The 18,290-nt window shown below is 40.4% G+C and overlaps 1 protein-coding gene across 3 annotated transcripts; it reads left to right on the top strand.

The window, feature by feature from the left end:
• Positions 1 to 818: 818 nt before the first annotated feature.
• Positions 819 to 17,962, top strand: LOC115570959 (carnitine O-palmitoyltransferase 1, liver isoform). Of its 3 annotated transcripts, none has more exons than XM_030399822.1 (19): positions 819 to 1,058; positions 4,712 to 4,861; positions 5,640 to 5,779; positions 6,219 to 6,390; positions 7,891 to 7,992; positions 8,306 to 8,443; positions 8,680 to 8,757; positions 9,380 to 9,487; positions 9,965 to 10,052; positions 12,157 to 12,352; positions 12,448 to 12,636; positions 12,728 to 12,833; positions 12,909 to 13,025; positions 14,131 to 14,295; positions 14,753 to 14,881; positions 15,061 to 15,216; positions 15,492 to 15,605; positions 15,872 to 15,964; positions 16,611 to 17,962. In XM_030399822.1, the coding sequence occupies exons 2-19, from the start codon at positions 4,721 to 4,723 to the stop codon at positions 16,734 to 16,736; spliced, it is 2,358 nt and encodes a 785-aa protein (XP_030255682.1). In that variant the 5' UTR covers positions 819 to 1,058; positions 4,712 to 4,720; the 3' UTR covers positions 16,737 to 17,962. The 3 variants fall into 3 exon arrangements, with proteins under 3 accessions (XP_030255682.1, XP_030255681.1, XP_030255683.1); XM_030399821.1 differs by having other exon boundaries at positions 819 to 1,059; positions 4,716 to 4,861; XM_030399823.1 differs by lacking the exon at positions 9,965 to 10,052 and adding an exon at positions 10,660 to 10,744 and having other exon boundaries at positions 820 to 1,059; positions 4,716 to 4,861.
• Positions 17,963 to 18,290: the final 328 nt, after the last annotated feature.

Raw genomic sequence — 18,290 nt, 5'->3', positions numbered from 1 at the left:
AACTTCTGAAAAATCTATTATTTGGATGTCAGGGCTGAAAAGCTTAGTCTCAAATTTGAGAAGCTTTTTCATTTCACTATGGAGAACAGGTAAGCTATGCCACGGATTTGGTAGTTACTTAAAACATGTAACATGTTAAAACACTGCAGCTGAATGTATTAGATGGAACTAGGCTGGCAAGGTGGGGTCCACCCATAGGTCTGGATTTGGCCCAGCAGATGTTTTAAGTGGAAAAAAAAAAATTTGTTACAACTGATAAAAAAAACCCCCAACATATTATGAATGAGCGCTATTGTTGTTATACATTTTCGAAGATCAAATGCTCTGTAAATATACAGGCAATCTTAATTATTACTGTTCCTCATTATCTGAGTGCTGACACTGTATGCAGATGTCAGCCAATTAAGGGAACTTGGGATCCTAGATAGAATAGACTGGACATATAAAATGGTTTTCAATGTTTACAATATTAATTAGGTCATAATACGATCTCGAAATATTGATATTTTCATAACTTTCGTAAACTTTGAATAAATGAATGAGATTGTTTATTTATTCTGTCATGACAGTTTGATATTGACTTTGGGCATAAAAAATAAATCAGTGAAAATCTTTCTTTCCTGATTAAAATGTCTTCCAAAAAACGACATAGTGCACCTTTAACAATGTAAAACAATAGAATACGTGCTTGGTTTTTGGTTTCAGTTTTGGCCCCCTTAAAAAAATTAATCTGGGCACCCCTTACGTAGAAGGTCAGCTAAAATGCATATTATGTCATCATCAACTGTTGACACAGGCTCCTATAGCTCTCCGTTCCTTAAACGCAACATGAGAATTCGCTCCCACTGCATGATCGCGACATTTCCGATAGCCAATGAAGGCAGCATCAGCTCCATCCAAGCGAGCATCTGTAGTACAGTTGTTCAGTCAGTCGAGGGGAGGGACAGCACAGACCTCAGATACAGCTGCAGGCACCGAGCACTGGGTCGACGTCAGAAGTTAACAGTCGGTTTCTTCTGCTCTGGACTGTCGACATTTCCTAAACAACAACAACAACAGGTATGCTAACAGGCTTCCGCCGTGATACGGTGCTGTAGTGCGCTGTGAAGACACAAGTCGCCTCTCCTCTGAGCGGTTATAACCGCTACGAGCTACACACACTGGGCTGGGCGCTCGGCTAGCTGCTATAGCAGCTGCTAGCATTGGATTTCATACTGTATTTAAAACGCCAGCTAGCGTTCACGTCTATCAATCAGCTCTTCACGATTGTAAGTTAGCATAATAGCTATAAGTGGTGCGTAGCTGCCAGAAATGTCCACAACAATACGAGGGTGATGGCTGATGTTAGATGTAAAGATGATTTCCTACTGCTGGATCAAATTTTACTTTGTGTTCACGACCAAACAAACAGGGCGTTTTTTTGTGGCTTATTTTCATAAACGTAAGCTAGCTATAACAAGCCTTTTTAAAATCCCTAACTGCTCACTGATATGAGCTGACCTGGCTGCAAAGGCTAAAATGTCAGCCCAGCCATTATTTGCTTTGTTTGTTGACTTGCGTTTTGCAAGTTTTCCCATTATTCGTGCCTTCATATACTCACTGTCACTGATGCAGTGTATGGCTTCACTAATGTTTCTCTAAAGAGTTGACACATTAGCTACTTCCAGTCAGAAGACCTCTGCTTGTGAAACATTGAAACATCCACACCTATCTGCCCATCCCCTCCTCATAAAACACTCACAGTAAATAAGACACTAGCTTACCAGAGCTTTTACAGTGCTTTGTAGTTGTTATGTCTGGATGCAAAGGGATTTACAGTCCACTTAGTATATTTAAAAAGACTTGCTAGCTTAGACTCTGCTGACATACCAGTGTTCACCCTTGCATTCCTCCACTGAAGAGGAATCACTTTATACAGTGTATAGCTCGCCAGTTAGAAGTGGTTCAGTAAAGAAGTGGTTTGGTAAATCTGGCAGGTAAAAGCCAGGCAGATTAAAGAATCAAATTTGGTAAAGGATTTGAGAGATAATAGTTATTTTGCCAGAGATTCAGACCCTGGGACCTCTACAGCAAAGGCCAGTGAGGCATGTTTTAACAAAAACAAGGAGTGTCCTACCTAGGATGTCATGTTTATAAGGGACTAGTCGTACTGTAACAAGGAAACATTAAAGGGGCACTGTGTAGTTTTAGAGATGAATATCAAACTCAGATTTTTTATATTTGCAATATCTCTAAGGGTAATAATGCAAACTGAGAAATATCCATATTTTCCATAACTGAATAAACAAGCTGCTCTCAGAGGAAAATTAGATCCCCAGAAAACAGTTTAAAGCTAGAAAGGTGGCAGGGTCCACCAAATATAAACAAAGTAAAACAGTATGGAATTGCGTTGTTCTTCTTCATTTTACTCATTCATGAGAAGATAGTTTGATTATTCAGTTTCTTTAGGCATAAAAACAATTATACAGAGAGGATTTTTCTTGTCTAAAATATCTTACTACACATTGCTCCTTTAAAATCCAACAATATCTGAGGCCAAATTTCATTTGAATGTAATAAAAAATGGCATCAGTTCTAATAATAAACTTTATTTTTGGAGGCTGGCTCAGACTGAGTTCTGTGTACGGGGGTTTAAAGTGTAAACTTTGTTTTTTCAAGGTCTGCAAGTTCTAAAAATGCAAACTGACTAGCTGATTTTACAGTCACTGTCACTTAACTTGTCGAGGAGCGGTCAGAATCAAAAATTCTGCCCAAATGATTGCCAGTCCTGTCCCTTGTTGCCATAATTGGGCATGATACTCCAACATACATCTTTATTCGTCTTCTGTCTTATCTGTTTTCCAAACCGGGAAAAACACTGATTATACACCTGTCAGTGTGTGTGTGTGTGTGTGTGTGTGTGTGTGTGTGTGTGTGTGTGTGTGTGTGTGTGTGTGTGTGTGTAAGCAGCCAATTCTTCTTAACTGCAACCAAATCTACCCTTGGGTACAAATAAAGTTACCTTACCTTATGTCTTTCCTGGAGGGCACATGGCCATAACAGCAAATGACTGCAATCAAACAGTAGTCGGAGGGATTTAAATGTGAAGCCTATTTCAGCTAGAAGCTCTAGTTAAAAAAAAAAAAATGCAGATACATGGTTGAAGTTGTTTAAACTATCTCACTTTAACTAAACTATATTTCCATTAATTCTGTATTTTATCACACGATATAAAATCAGTGCTGAAACTAAAATCATCTATTATATATCTCTTCAAGGCTTTACACCAAGCAAGTAAAAGAAAAATACAGTCAGTTCTTTTTAAAAAAAAAAGTTAACTGAACAGTTGAAATCATTTATAGCCCATGCGCCTTATTAATTACTCTGTTAAGTTAAACTATATCTGTAGTCTGATCAAAAATATCATTGTTAAGCTGTATCATTGTCTGGCAGTCTTTTTTTAGTACTGCAGCAGTTAAGCCATAAGCTCGAAGTGAAATGGCAATTAAAGACACAGAGATGCTAATGCACATTAAGCTCCCCGGACATTTACATTCCTGTGAAAGGGATATTGTTAATAGAATTCAGTGGCTCTTTGGATGCGCATGTAGTTGACCTGAACTGAGCAGGTGTGTTGTGTTGTCTGTGAGATTGCGTTGGCGCTGGAAGAAGCAGGCTGAAATGTTCTGCTGTTAGTCTGCCAGACTGACGTATCTACTGACTGTATCTGCCAGATCTGACCTAAAGAGCAGAACCTCAGTGGTATCTTGGGACGATAAGGGAAATGTGTGTGTGTGTTTAAACGCACACAACAAGAGCAGACGTGTTCTCCACAGGGGTGCAGTCCAGTGCCACAGTGACTAAACCTCGGGGCATTATCCGTAGCCTATTTGTGGAGGAAAATCAATTCTCTTTGTGAAGAGATTCAGTTATTGCCTTAAACAAAAATACCCGATCACATCAGCAGCCAGTCAGCGCTTTCCCATCAGACTGTATGAGTTTCAAGCTGACTTTGCTTTTGAAAGGGACTCATGAATAAACTGTCTCTTTTGAGCTTCTCTGAAAAAATGCTCATTCATAAGAGGGATGTGTTTTGTTAGGCATACAGACACACACACACACACGTTTTGCAATTCATCATCAGACTGATGAATCAGTTTCTTCACAGCGTCCACCTTCAGGGTTCAGTTTGCCATCAGCTGCTGCAGTGCAGTTGCATATATGAATTGTGATCACAAAGCGAAAGCGATGTTGTTGTTGGCTGTTAACATTGTTTTTTTAAAAAAAATATTTTCTCATTGACAGCGTGCGTACTGTCCTCAGTGTTATTAAGTGGGTCGTTTTATGGTATAAAAAGCTTCTGTTTAAATTCTCCTACCCATTTGCACTTGCATCATAATCTACCCCCCGGATACCTAAATGTCACAGTGGAGGTCTCATCAGAGATTTTGCGTTCTGTTTCTAATTAAAGACAAATTATTCTATTGTCTGACAGAAGATTAGTTTTTGTTGAATTAGATGACGATTAAGGAGAATAATCAGTCTTTTACAGTCATGTTAAACCTGCTAATCCTGGATGTTTATATTGCCAGTAATCCAGCCAGGAGTTTTAATCATCTGAATTGTCTGAGGTCTGAAGGCAGGGCCCACATTCTTTCTTGCCCTTAGGTTGTTGGCTGACTATTTCAAATGTACAGTTTCTTTTTCCTCTCCCCTGTCCTTCTTGTCGTGCACAGTAATCATGGCAGAAGCCCACCAGGCGGTGGCCTTTCAGTTCACTGTCACTCCGGAGGGCATCGACGTGCGACTGTCCCACCAGGCCCTCACTGAGATCTACCTCTCTGGTGTGCGCTCCTGGAAGAAGCGTCTCATCAGACTCAAGGTAGCTCCACTCTACACTTTACTTTGCATGTCAGCACTTGCTTCTGTACCTTTTTAAAGTTGTTGTCTAATTGTGGTGTTTTAAATCATTTGCAGCCCTTGATCTTGTATATAATGGTCAAAGGTCCAGTGTGTAAGATTTAGTGGCATCTAGCAGTGAGGTTTGCAACCAAGTGAACGCTCTTCATCTCGCCGTGTCAGCTAAAAAAACAGAAAAAAGTCCCTTTCTAGAATCAGTGTTTGGTTTGTCTGTTCTGGGTTACTGTGTAAACATGGCAAACTCCTTGGAGGAGGACCCACTCCTTCCAAGGTCACAAAAACATGGTAATGATAATAGTACATCAATGAAAACATTATGATTATGAATACCATACTGGACATTTTAAATTGAAATGCTAAATACAGGGCACTCCTGAAGAAGATCTCTTGCTCTGTTGAGTTTTTGGCTGCCTTGAGGACACTGTGGGTGTCATCATAACTTTGTCTGATCCTCACTTCCATCGCTCATTCGTTTTCACAAGCAGCGTGACGAATGATTGAAGTGATCCGTGGTGTGTAAGCATTCCATGTCGGACAAGCACCTGCTACAAAAGCCTTACATTTAAAGTGAAATGTTCTGTAATTTGTCGAGTAAAGCTGGGTGATGTCTGACTCTGAGTTAAATGCAGTTAAGACGGTCAGAACTGAGCATCTGCATGACATGAATTGCCTTAATATGAATTGAATTTTCAGTGTGCGTGTCTGTGTAGTGATTGTAAACTCTTCTCTCATGTTAACAGAACAGTGTGATAACAGGGGTTTATCCTGCTAGTCCCTCTTCATGGCTTTTTGTGGTCATAGCAATCCTGGCTACTATGTACACTCGCTCCGACCCCTCCATGGGACTCATAGCCAAGATACAGGAGCACCTGCCAGTCAGGTAAACACATCGTGTGACTCGATATAATGGTTAAAGTTAAAGTTAATGATTAATCTCATGACTCACACCCCTGCAAACATGACATGTTCCCTTTTCTTGACTGTACATTTTGTCACAGTGAGATTGGTATATGGTGTAAATGTATAGTGTGGTTTAGATAAGCCTTACCCCACCCCTTCTTGTTCCTTTCTCTTTCCCACTGTTCTCTTCATATAAACCACATTTACTCTGAAGTTACAGACATCATTTGGAAAAGATAGGAATGGGACAATTCCTAGCTTGATAGTACTGTAGAGAATTTAGATAAAGATATGTGTTGTTTCTCTTCCCACCTAACCTTACATGCAGTGTCTTTATTCTAAAACTTGTTTCACTGACTTATATTTTTTCTCCCTCTTACCCCTGTATCCATCCGTCCATCTTCTCCTACTCTTTACAGCCAGTCCATGAGCTCCCAATGCCAGGCGTTATTGTCAGCAGTGCTCTTCAGCACCATGCTGTGGCTCCTGCTCATCTTCACCATGCGCCTGTGCCTCAAACAACTCCTGTCTTACCACCGCTGGATATTCGAGCAGCACGGCAAGATGTCAAACACCACCAAAGTCTGGGTGGTCAGTGTTGTTTCACACCTCTTTGACTTCTTAATGTAAACTTACTGTAACTTTCACTGTCTTCATGTGATTTTTGGTATGCCTGATGTGACACTAAATACTGATGCTTTTATATACTGTTGTTAGAAACACAGTTAGTACAGTGTCATGTAATGCGATCTAAAGCTCATCATCTTTATTTTTAAAGTTTCATGTTGTGTAAGTGTTGTTAGTAAAACCATACTTGGGCAGGAAATGATTTTAGTGCGTCAGAGGCATTATGTTTTCCGATTGTGGGTACATCTGAACGTTCCATTCATATGAATGTGATAGGAATTTCTTTGAATTCGCCACACATATCTGTCTGGACTCAAGGATGAACTGATTAGTTTTTCTCTGGTGATCAAATGTCAGTCTGACCTCACAAAACAACATAACTTAAGACAACATAAGAATTCATACAGTAATTATAAAAAAAATATCCGTTAAATGTCTAATAAGATGAAATGATGACGTCATGATATTTTATATCCAACTCAGAAACAGCACCTTGACAGGTGCACAGAGGCATAACCTGTGAGGCTGTAATTCTAGTCTTAAAAAAAAGTTTCCAGTTATGTGAAGTGAAGAGACAGATAAGACGAAAATGGAAATGAGTCCCTCTAAGTAGGTCTTAATACTAATGGACCTGGGCACCACATTTACATTTTTAGGTGTGAAAATGACTGATCAGCACGAAAGGTTTTGGAACTGCAGCCAGTAGATTGCTTCAACCCTCATCCACAACACGGGCTGCAATGGCTACGATTAGTCTTTAGGGACAACTTCAACCGTCAAAGTACGTCCAATAAAAGTGCTTATTTTTGCCACTGACAGGATGCGATTATCATTCTGAGTGTCTGACAGCATTATGGAAAGGATCCCTACAGAGATTGACCTTTTTGTTAAATACCAAGATCCTTTTTGTTTAGCCAGAAACGGCTGCTATGTCGCTCTTGCCAGATCTTCAAAGCTCTATTTTCAGAACCAGTAATTTTATCATTGTAAAACACATTCAATTTAAAAATCACTTGAAACAAAATAAAACTCAACAAAACCATCTTGGTTAGTCTTTCACCGAGTCTTGTTTTGGTTGAAATAATCCCTTAATTTACCCAGTTAAAGGTGAAAATATCAGGAAAGCGAGAGGAAGGGTGGACATGAGAGAGGCAGCAGGGGAAAACAGCATGTAGAAGCAGAATGTTTTCACATCTAACTGGCCGAGGCAGATCTACTGGACCGATTCCAGAACTTCTTGTACCTATTAGTCATTTACGCACCAAACTATGTAAACTAACAGCCCAGGTTTAAAATGGTACGGTTGCCTTTCAAATCAAAACAGAATTATCTTGATATCTGATTCTTATGATGTTCTGCAAAACTACCTGTAGAAAAAAAAACAAACAATAGATATTAAGCCTTAGGTGTATCCTCGCTGTGGTCTGTGTATCTGTTGTCTGAATGCTTGTGTTTCTCTGCCAGGCGCTGGTGCGGATCTTTTCTGGCAGAAAGCCTCTGCTCTACAGCTACCAGGGTTCGTTGCCAAACCTGCCTGTGCCTGCCATCAAGGACACAGTCAAGAGGGTGAGACTTCACACCAAGTAGAGGAAACGACAACACGTTGCTCACTGACCATGAAACAGATGGATCGCTTTCTCACATTGATCATTTTCTGCACCAAATTTCCCTTCGTTATTGTATTTTTATTTTTATCAGCCTGCAGGCTGGTTTATAAGAGGTAATAAAAAATGTATATTTGATGGATAAGAGGAGATTTGGTATTATATCAGCAGAATTAAATGTAGTTATAATGGTAGGAAACTTCTCCAATTGTGCTACTTGTTATATTTATTTTTTTAAATGTTGTTATTTATTTTTTGTTTGTTTGTTTGTTTAGTACTTGGAATCCGTGCGTTCGCTGATGGACGATACACAATATGAACGCATGACCAATCTGGCCGCAGAGTTCGAGAGCAGCCTTGGTAACCGCCTGCAGTGGTACCTCAAACTCAAAGCTCTCTGGGCCGCCAACTACGTAAGTGGCCGACTGTGACGCTCTGCTGAAGTGTGGCTACTTCACACGTCACTTAAAAGTCCAGGGCAAAGCAGTCCAAAGGCAATTTAAAATCCCATTAACAATATATATCTTTGTAAGGCTCTGTGGTTTGAATTATTTATCCTATCTGAATATGCAAGTGATTGTGAGTGCCAGTTGGCTGTGATATTTGCTTGCTCACATGGATATCTCTGTGTTTTTTATTTATTTTTCAGGTCAGTGACTGGTGGGAGGAATATGTTTATCTTCGTGGACGCAGCCCAATAATGGTCAACAGTAATTATTATGGCATGGTATGAAAATCCTCCTATCTTTGTGGTGGTGTAGACCTCTTTCTAAATTTGATTCACTTTAATATCTGAAATGTTGACCTTATCTTAACTGCACTTATGTACGCGAGGTTTCCTTAAAAAAATAGCAGCTAGTATGCTCAGACGAGGGCTTGAAAATTATTAATATTTTTGGTCATTCTTACTTTATCGACGGTGATATGTTGTGGATTCTTTCCTGTGAGAAATAAACTTATTGTAAGTCACTTTGGACAAAAGCATCTGCTAAATGCCCCAAATGTAAATGCACATTACAGGTACCCTTTTCTCAGTTTTACGGCTTTAGATATTTAGATATTCATTCTGTAAATCATATGTGGGTGTTTATTTGTAGCGAGGACCAAAACACAATGGTCAAATTGATTGTTACTGCTTATTAGACTAAGAAGGGTATTCTTGCGTTTGCTGTTTAATAATGTACACATGCAGTGATGTGTGAATACTTCTTCGCTGTGGTTTCTCAAACATTCACACTCAACTGTTTCCTCAAGCACATTTCATAAACAGTTCCTCATATTGTGCAGGCCTCATGATAATCGCTCGGGTTAATACCTTCACCTGACTTCCTGTCTCTGTCTCTCCTCAGGACTTCTTGTACGTTACACCCACGCCCATCCAGGCGGCTCGGGCAGGGAACAGCATCCATGCGTTCTTCCTTTACCGTCGCAAACTCAACAGAGAAGAGATCAAACCTGTGAGTTTAGCCACCAGTCAACCTCTGCTGCTCCATGTATGCGGAGGCGTTCATTATTCATGTCTCTTTGCTATGGCAACAGAGGACTTGTTAATCAAATGTCTCAGATTTTTGAGACATTGAGATTTTCTTTGTGGAGCATTCAGTTTGCTATAGTCTGGTAAATAATCAGGTGTTTTGACTGTGTATCCTCCATCCATCAGCGTATGTGTGTATGGTAGACAGCATGTGCATTGCCATTCATTTATTTAGTTTTCATGTTTATGTGAAGACATTTCCCTCATGTTCTCATACCATGCTCATCTCTCTCACCTCTTCCTTTCCTACTCCTTTCAACCTCTCCTCCGCTTGCTTGATTTCTCTTTCCTCGTTTCCAAACATTCTCCCTTTTTTGCTTGACTCTTTGTTTCCTCCAACTGCTGCCCCGTGTTCTTTTCCTTATGCACTCGCCTTCTCCTTCTCCTCTACGTTTCCCAGAGTCGTATACCCGGCACTGTCATTCCACTGTGTGCAGCTCAGTGTGAGAGGATTTTCAGCACCACACGCACTCCTGGAGAGGAGACCGGTAAAGCGACTAGACATGTACACACACGTAGACACCGTTATGACGAGGCGTTTCACACAGTGCTGATATATATATGATACGTGATGCCAGTTGGCTTCAGCCAGAAGCCTGCACCAGTTCTGCGCTCACTTTAGTGAGTAGTGCTAACACATTACTGCCTCAGAGATGATGCGGCATACTGAAGGTGTTTGAACCCTCTGGAGATGAAGTGTGGGATAGAAAATTGTGTGAAAGACTGTGTGTGTGTGTGTGTGTGTGTGTGTGTGTGTGTGTGTGTGTGTGTGTGTGTGTGTGTGTGTGTGCGCGCGTGTGTGTGGTGTCAAGAAGCAAGGCGTCATGATTCACTGAGTCATAATACGTCTGCACAGCCCATCCTGTCAACTCTCATCAGTCTCCTCTTACCTTCTGGTCTCATCTCAGGTCTGTCTGGGTTTTTTGGAAAGGGTCCGTCTCCAACTAATGTCTATTTTCTTCTGCCCACACGTTTTGTTTTCTCATCTTTTTATTCTCTCTCTTTCCCGGTTGTCTCCTGTATTTTTTTTTCCACCATCCTTTTTGTTTCCTCTTTTTTTTGTTGTACTGGCCCATCCTTCTTTATCCTGCTCAGTGGTTGTTGAGGTCTGCAGTTCCTTGCTGTTCCTATCAATTTGAGCGGATGTTTGACACTTGTCGAATCCCTGGAACGCTAACAGGTAGTATCTATATTTTTACACAATTGGCCCAATTCTAGCTTTAGATCTCTAAATGCCAATCCAGTACGATAACAATAGAAATGTGCTTAACATTTTTTTTACTTTGTTTGATCAAAAATGAAGATACACACCTGTCTCATATACGATAAATGTTCCTTGTCCATCACATTGACGCGCCAATATCTAGATAGTCACCCTGTCAGTCATTTTGGATTAGATACCACAATTGCTGTCAGTATTGCAGCTCTGACCTTTAGTCAAGCCTCCTACAATATTTCTTCATTCCTGCATTTGTTAAGTAGGCCTACAGTTGTATCCATTTAAAGTCATCTCCGTCAGTCTGTAAGCACTAGGTAGGCTAGGTTAATATAAAACATCTAATTAATAGATCAACATCTGTTTGAGTTGTATTGTGAGGTTAACTGTTCTTCTCAAATCAGTTAAGTGTGCTCCAGTGTGTCAAGTGTTTGCATAAGGATCGGAACTTTATAACATGTGTCCTTTTCATTCTGGCAACAGAGGCGTTCTAACAGGGTGTGCCAGCGATGTAGGGAAAACATCTCAGTGGGTGGTGGAAGGAAGGATTCTGTTTTTTCAAGATTTTTTATGTCTAAACATACCTAACTTTCTATCCAGTGAAAATGCAGTTTTCTGTTTGTTGCCAGTGAGTAAGGCTGTATTCAGACCACAGCAGGTGTTGCAGTGATTAGTGCAGGTCAGAAATTATAGTATTGGAATTGTGTTTTTAGTTATGTGTTTATTTTTTGATTACACTAATTTCTCTGAATATTAATTGAACATATCAATTATGTCCCAAGCAATAATAGAAATTCTGGTTGACCCCTAAATGTTTGTAGTATCTGCATCACCCTGACACCAAACACGTTAACCAACATCCATTATAAGCTTTACAGTTGTGTTTATAGTGCCATGCTATAAAACTTGTGTCAACAGCTTGAACAATGATACTGTTGACAGGCTGGTCTGATCATCACGTCATGTGTCGCCTGGTGGTCCGACTGCCACAGCTGAAATGCACACTCAAAAAAAAATGGGTAGACTTGCCTTTTCTCTGCGGCGCCTGATATCGTCTGAATGAGGCCTTACTGTCACTGCAGCAGGCTAAGGGTTAAGTACATTCAAGAAAAACCCTGACTGTGTTTGTTGAGGGAAGTTGAATTGTTGATGGTTCACTGAATCTGCCCCTTAAAGTGACAGCCTGCTGACAAAATGTTCCTGGCAAAAGTTAAGAGAGTTGAGTTTAAAAACATAAAAGGAGTTTGAAAATACACATTCAGGTTTTGAATACACCAAAGCACAAGGCACACGTAAAGGCCTAATGTAAATCTACTGTAATCTCCGACTCGCAGAAAATATTTACACTCTTTCTTCCTCTTTTCTTATGTGTGAAGACTCTGTACAGCATTGGCAGGACAGTGACTATGTGGCAGTATACCACAGAGGTCGTTACTTTCGTCTCTGGGTGTACCAGGCAGGCAGACTCCTCTCCCCGAGGGAGATTGAATTCCAGATTCAGAGGATCCTTGACGACCCTGCCCCTCCTGCCAAAGGAGAGGCCAAACTTGGGGCCCTGACTGCTGGAGACAGGTCAGTGTGACAAATTAATAGCACTTAAATCCCATGGACCACGCAGCACACTGCATGTTTAATGAACTGTCATCTTTTCCTGAAATGTTTCCCAGAATTCCATGGGCTAAAGCCAGAGCGGAGTATTTTAGCAGCGGGGTCAACAAACGCTCTCTGGACTGCATTGAGAAAGCCGCCTTCTTTGTGACTCTGGATGATGATGAACAGGGCATGATGGGAGATGACCCAGCAGCTAGTTTAGACTGCTATGCCAAATCCTTGTTACATGGGAAATGTTATGACAGGTAATTTCACACAGGACTGATCACCGCTTGTGAAGATGTCATGTTAAGTTGTTGAATTGGAGCCGGCAGTCATTATCTTGTTGTCCTGCAGGTGGTTCGATAAGTCCTTCTCTGTCGTTTACTACAAGAATGGAAAGAATGGCATCAACGCAGAGCACTCGTGGGCCGATGCACCGGTGTTATCACATTTATGGGAGGTAAGTCACATGAAGGAAAGATAGGTTGCACGCTGTTGTCAAGGCCATCACCTAATGATTGTTGTGTGTTTGCAGTACACCTTGGCCACTGACTGTTTCCAGCTCGGATACAACGCAGAGGGTCACTGCAAAGGAGAAGTGGATTCATCACTACCACGGCCACAAAAGCTGAATTGGGAGATCGCTCCAGAAGTAAGTTGTCATTCACACATTACCCCCAATACCTCGAGTCCTTTAGCTAACCGCACACTTGCAGCTACCATGCAAAAATTCTTACATACATCACCAACGGTTCAACTTTACAGTAGCTGGTAGTGTGCGATTGTCTCCTTTCACACCTGTACTCATCGTGGTCAGCACCTCTCTAGCATTGGTGTTAGTTCCTCCACTCTCGCCTTTGCTTTAGCTAATCACCATTATCTCATAATTCACATCGTGCTCACATTGAAATTGTAACATCACAATTACTCCCAATTTGATTCATCCAAATTTAAATGGCTACAGTAGCATCCAAACACTTTTTTGGTTTACGTTAACCAATGTAGGGGATGGCAAGCTTCCTGGACTCAAATTTAGTTTGTTAGAGGTGCACTTAGGATGGAGAGACATAAATCTGAAAAATCTCCATCGCACTTTCCGACACATTTTGGCATCAAAACAAGTTTTGACTCCCTGACAAAGGTGTGAAGGCTTTTTTTAAGGTCTAACATGATAATAAAGGCAGTTTAAGAGATTAGAAGAGAGTGCCCTTGAGTTATGTTGTGTTTAAATCTTACTTTGTTGACTTTGTCTTTCACAGTGAGGAACGATCACACCAGCCTAAGTTACTTAAAACAGAACAAATGTACTATTTTTGACCAAATGTAAAATTTGGAAGTAACGTTTCAAGAATTAATTTTGATTTTTGATTTCGAGACCAAATGTAGAAAAAGTTGTGGTTTCACAGTGCCGGAGTGTTTTGTCCTAGGGGTAGTAACTTCCTGCAATCTCTGCTTGTTCTCCTGGTAACTTCACGGTAATGAAAACACTCAAGCTGAGCTGTCTTACCTTTGTATTTAGGGTACAAACATGAGAGCGGTATCAAGAGATAACACTCAGCAAGAAAGCGAATGAGTACATTAACGTAAATGTCAAACTCTGTTTAATGTTTACATTGTCCTTGGATGTTGTACAGGCTGTTTGTCTTGAAAATGACTGCATGACCATGGCTTTTGACATTTTTTTTATTTTATTCAATGATGTGGTTAGAGTTTACTCAGTCCTGGAGATGAAAACTATTTGGATGTGTCTGTCCCAGTGTGAGGAGCAGATCTCCCAGTCTCTGGCGGTGGCCCAGGCTCTAGCTGACGATGTGGACTTCCATGTGTTTGCCTTCCGAGACTTCGGCAAAGGAAAGGTCAAGAAATGTCGAGTCAGTCCAGATGCCTTCATTCAGATGGCTCTTCAGTTGGCCTACTACAGGGTGAGCCTCAAACATGAAAACTCAGTTATTATCTCCTCACCCTCATGTCGATGGAAGGGGAGTAAAGTTTCATAGTCCACAAAAAATGTCTGGAGCTTCACAGCCAAGCAGCACTGCAGCATTCTCCTGAACAAGTGAAGTAGATGGGGTCGTGTTCTAAAATGGAAAAAACAACAAAAAATTCCAAGGCTTACAGATTGATTTAAAAAGACATTATTTACATCCTCAAAGCACAGTCGAGCTTGTGCACCCACTTCAGACAGGGTGTGCTAACACTTTTAGCTTAGCCTACATATATACACCTACATGATCAACATAAAGGCAGTTTGTTGTTTTGGAACTGCACTTTGTAATTGTGACAATTTAACAGAAAGAAAATTTAGACTGCTTTAAATTAGGACATTCGGACACTGAATTTGGGACTGTGAATATTTACTGTTCTGTGTTTGTGTTCTAGGACCGGAGGACGTTCTGTTTGACGTACGAGTCCTCCATGACCCGTCTGTTCAGAGAGGGCAGGACTGAGACTGTTCGCTCCTGTTCCAATGAGAGCTGTGCCTTCGTCCAAGCACTGGAGGGCGGAGAGGTGAGATGCTGGAAACTCTATCTTGATTTTCATAATTTTTGCACAGACTGAGGAATTGTTTGATGAAGGATATAAATATTACACGCAGAATGAAAATAAATCCATGCAAACGATCATATGTAGTTGCTGTTGCTCTTGCATGAATGACACAGCAGCTATTTTTTTTTTGCCTCCGCCAGGCAGCAGATGTGTGCAGGCGTTTGTTCCGCTCAGCGTCAGAAAAGCACCAGCTTCTATACCGAATGGCCATGACCGGAGGCGGTATCGACAGACACCTTTTCTGCCTCTACGTGGTGTCCAAATACCTCGGAGTGGAATCTCCTTTCTTGAAAGAGGTTTAGTTTTTACTTTGTCACTTTATTTACATCAGAATGCACTCACAAAACCGTATTTGTTTATTCAGTTATTACATATCGAGCTAAGATGGACTTCTAAATGAACATAATATATTAATTCAAGTTATTAAATTTTTTCACATTGATCCCTTACATTGAACTTGTGTGAAAATCTAATTGAAATACTTAATACCACTGATTGATTATCTCTTTAGTAGAGATATGCAGCAGCTGCTTCAGTGAAGTGATGCGATGGCTTCTTGCATGTGTTGCAGGTGCTGTCTGAGCCCTGGCGTCTGTCCACCAGTCAGACTGCAGTCCAGCAGATGGAGCTGTTTGACATGGTCAACCACCCAGAGTACGTCTCCTGTGGAGGGGGCTTTGGACCGGTCAGTGCTGCCCTCAGTACTTCAGTAGCATTAAGAGCCATTTAAGCAGAAATAAAAGCTGATTTGTTCACTCGAGAATGTATCTCTACTGGTTTAATTATGTATCTGCATTGTAAGTGACTCTAGTTGTCTTTGTCTCAGTGGAAACAGCCCTTTTTTAATGGCTGTACAGTTTCAGTTCTGCCAGAAATATACAGTGGTTCTGCTTTGTTTTATTGATACTCATTAAGCAGCTGCAAGGTTAAATATTGTTTGCACTCTTTCAGGTGGCTGATGATGGTTATGGGGTGGCCTACAGCGTTTTGGGAGAGGACGTGATTAACTTCCACATCTCGTGCAAGCACTCGTGTCCAGACACTGTGAGTTTAATGAAAGCAGTAATTTTACACTGCATAAGAAGAGTAAACAAAATAAACTTTTAAATTTAGAGCAAGCCCTGCTTATGTTTACTCGTCTGTGACAGCAAACTGAATATCTTAGGGTTGTGGACTATAAGGACATTTGAGGACGTCACAGGAAACACTGATTGACATTTTTCACTATTATCTGACATTATATAGACCAAACAACTTATTATGGTTGTTTAATTGTGAGGTGCGCCTGCAATTTAGCAGTTTATTTTTTAAACAATTGAGGTTGTTGCCATTTCTTGGTGGCGTGTCCTGTGATTTATAAATACATGAAGGAAAATGGCTATTTGCAACTTCATTTCTGTCTTGCAATCAGTGACATAACGTGTTAAGAAATTAACATTTTTGGTGCACCTGTATGAAGTTGGTCTGGAGAACTGGGAATGCATTTTAAAGTTGCTTCCATTTAGAAAGAGTATACATGATGTCATCAAAGTATATTTTGTATTATTCCTGTGAAGTTGGGTTTTAAGTTCACTTGAATATTAAACATACGAAGGTGTTAAAGTGAGCATTACAGCTTAACTGTTTAAAAAAATAACAGTAACATCACATTTATGGTTGTGAAGTTTATAAAATGCTGTTTTCCTTCCAGGATGCCCATAAGTTCGGTGCTCAGATCAGAAAAGCCCTGCACGACCTGCTCCAGCTGCTGAGCCCTTACCAAAAAGAGCCCACCAGGACAGAAAAGACACGGCCGGAGGTCAAGAAAGACCTGTAGGCGCTTTACTCAGGTGAGAACGGATGCTGAAGGGAAAGTGTGCCAGCATAAATGTCACACTATGAAGTGAGGAAAGGAAGCTTTTTTCCCAATGCGTTGGGAGAATTTTTTAGCCAGCCAGATGATATTAAAGACACAGCTCCATGGGGAAACTGATATAATGGGGGTGATGTTGTTTTTTTTTTTTTTACTGATTTGCATCTGTATTTGTGTATGTATACTAGCTGTGTGGAAAGTGTGTGAGAAGGAAGAATTCTAAAGTGTCATTCAGTTATCAAGGACAGTACAGTTTATTGGTTTAGTTTAGTTTCAGCAGTCAAACCATTGAACACGATGACAGGGTTTGATTATCATGAAAAAGGACAATATAAACTGCACCACTCAAAGTTCGGGTAGATGTTCCTAACACCTCCACTTAGTGCAGGGAGTCATTTAGAAGACATTTAAGTGTAGTTTTGACACAATTAAATATGCCAAACTTTTTGTGCCACTACTTTTTCTGTTGTTGAATTTGTTTGGAATATGTAATTAGAAATGTGTGATGCATCCTGAGTCTTGGAGCATTAGTATGGAGTGAAAACATGCACGACTGTTGAGGTCTGAATGCAACATTGCTGTAACAGTGACACAGGTATTTTAAAATCGTAGAAGTCTGTGACTTCTCCATGTTTACTCACACTGTATAAATCTGCTTTCTATACAAACACATGATTGTAATGCTGTGCTGAGAGTGCCAGGCTGTTACACATGTAGTGAAATGACATGGCTCTATTAGACTCATAGGTTGGCATTACTGTTTGACTGGTATTATATTCAGTGCCAACTTTTATGTTTATGTTTTCAAACTGTACATACAAATACTGTAGGTCAGTTTATCTTTCAGTGGTCAGTAGGCATTTCAGACTTAACCAAGTTTAACTGTACTGTAATGAACCCCAGTAATTTTATTCTATAAATCTGTTTATTTTATTTCTATCACTGTATGAAACAAGCACCATAACAATGCAAGCTATAGTAATGGACACATTGTGCAGATATAAAGTGCTGCGGGTCAGATGTGGATTAGATGTCGTTTGACAAAGGATGATGCAGATTCCTTTTATTCTCCGTTGATTAAGGCCTTTTTTGTTTTCACTCCGGATCAGTTGAGCTTGTCTTATTGTATTGCTTTTGTCAGCCTTTTTTAATGCATTATTACGAGAGAACATAAAGTCATTCTTAAAGAAGATCGTGTCTGTTTGTTGCTTCACACTTGGCATCACACTCCTGCAGTAAGAGTCACAATGGACAGAACCAGAGACACTACATGTATTTATTTATTTTTTCACACTGTAACATTCTTCTTTTCAAGACTCAATGCCTACATTAATCAAAACGCAACTCTTCAATCTTAACACAGTGATATTTCATATATGCAGTAGAACTCCCTAACACCTGTTTAGTGGAAATCAGTGGAGTTCCCCATTAAAGGTGACGTATGTTAGAGTTGGCCACCTGTTAAAGCAAGGTCAGTCTTTTTTGCAAGACAGGACAAGCTGAGGCTAGCGGGTTAGC

Source organism: Sparus aurata, chromosome 20 (genome assembly GCF_900880675.1).
Source record: "Sparus aurata chromosome 20, fSpaAur1.1, whole genome shotgun sequence".
Classification (NCBI taxonomy): domain Eukaryota; kingdom Metazoa; phylum Chordata; class Actinopteri; order Spariformes; family Sparidae; genus Sparus; species Sparus aurata.
The sequence above is the reverse complement of the archived record's forward strand: the minus strand, read 5'-3'. Positions and strand labels throughout refer to the sequence as shown.

Coding starts and splice junctions, on each gene's coding strand:
- LOC115570959 (XM_030399822.1), top strand. CDS start 4,721: ATGGCAGAAGCCCACCAGGCGGTGGCCTTTCAGTTCACTGTCACTCCG. Junction 4,862..5,639: donor AGCGTCTCATCAGACTCAAG/GTAGCTCCACTC, acceptor TCATGTTAACAG/AACAGTGTGATAACAGGGGT. Junction 14,882..15,060: donor AAGCACTGGAGGGCGGAGAG/GTGAGATGCTGG, acceptor TGCCTCCGCCAG/GCAGCAGATGTGTGCAGGCG.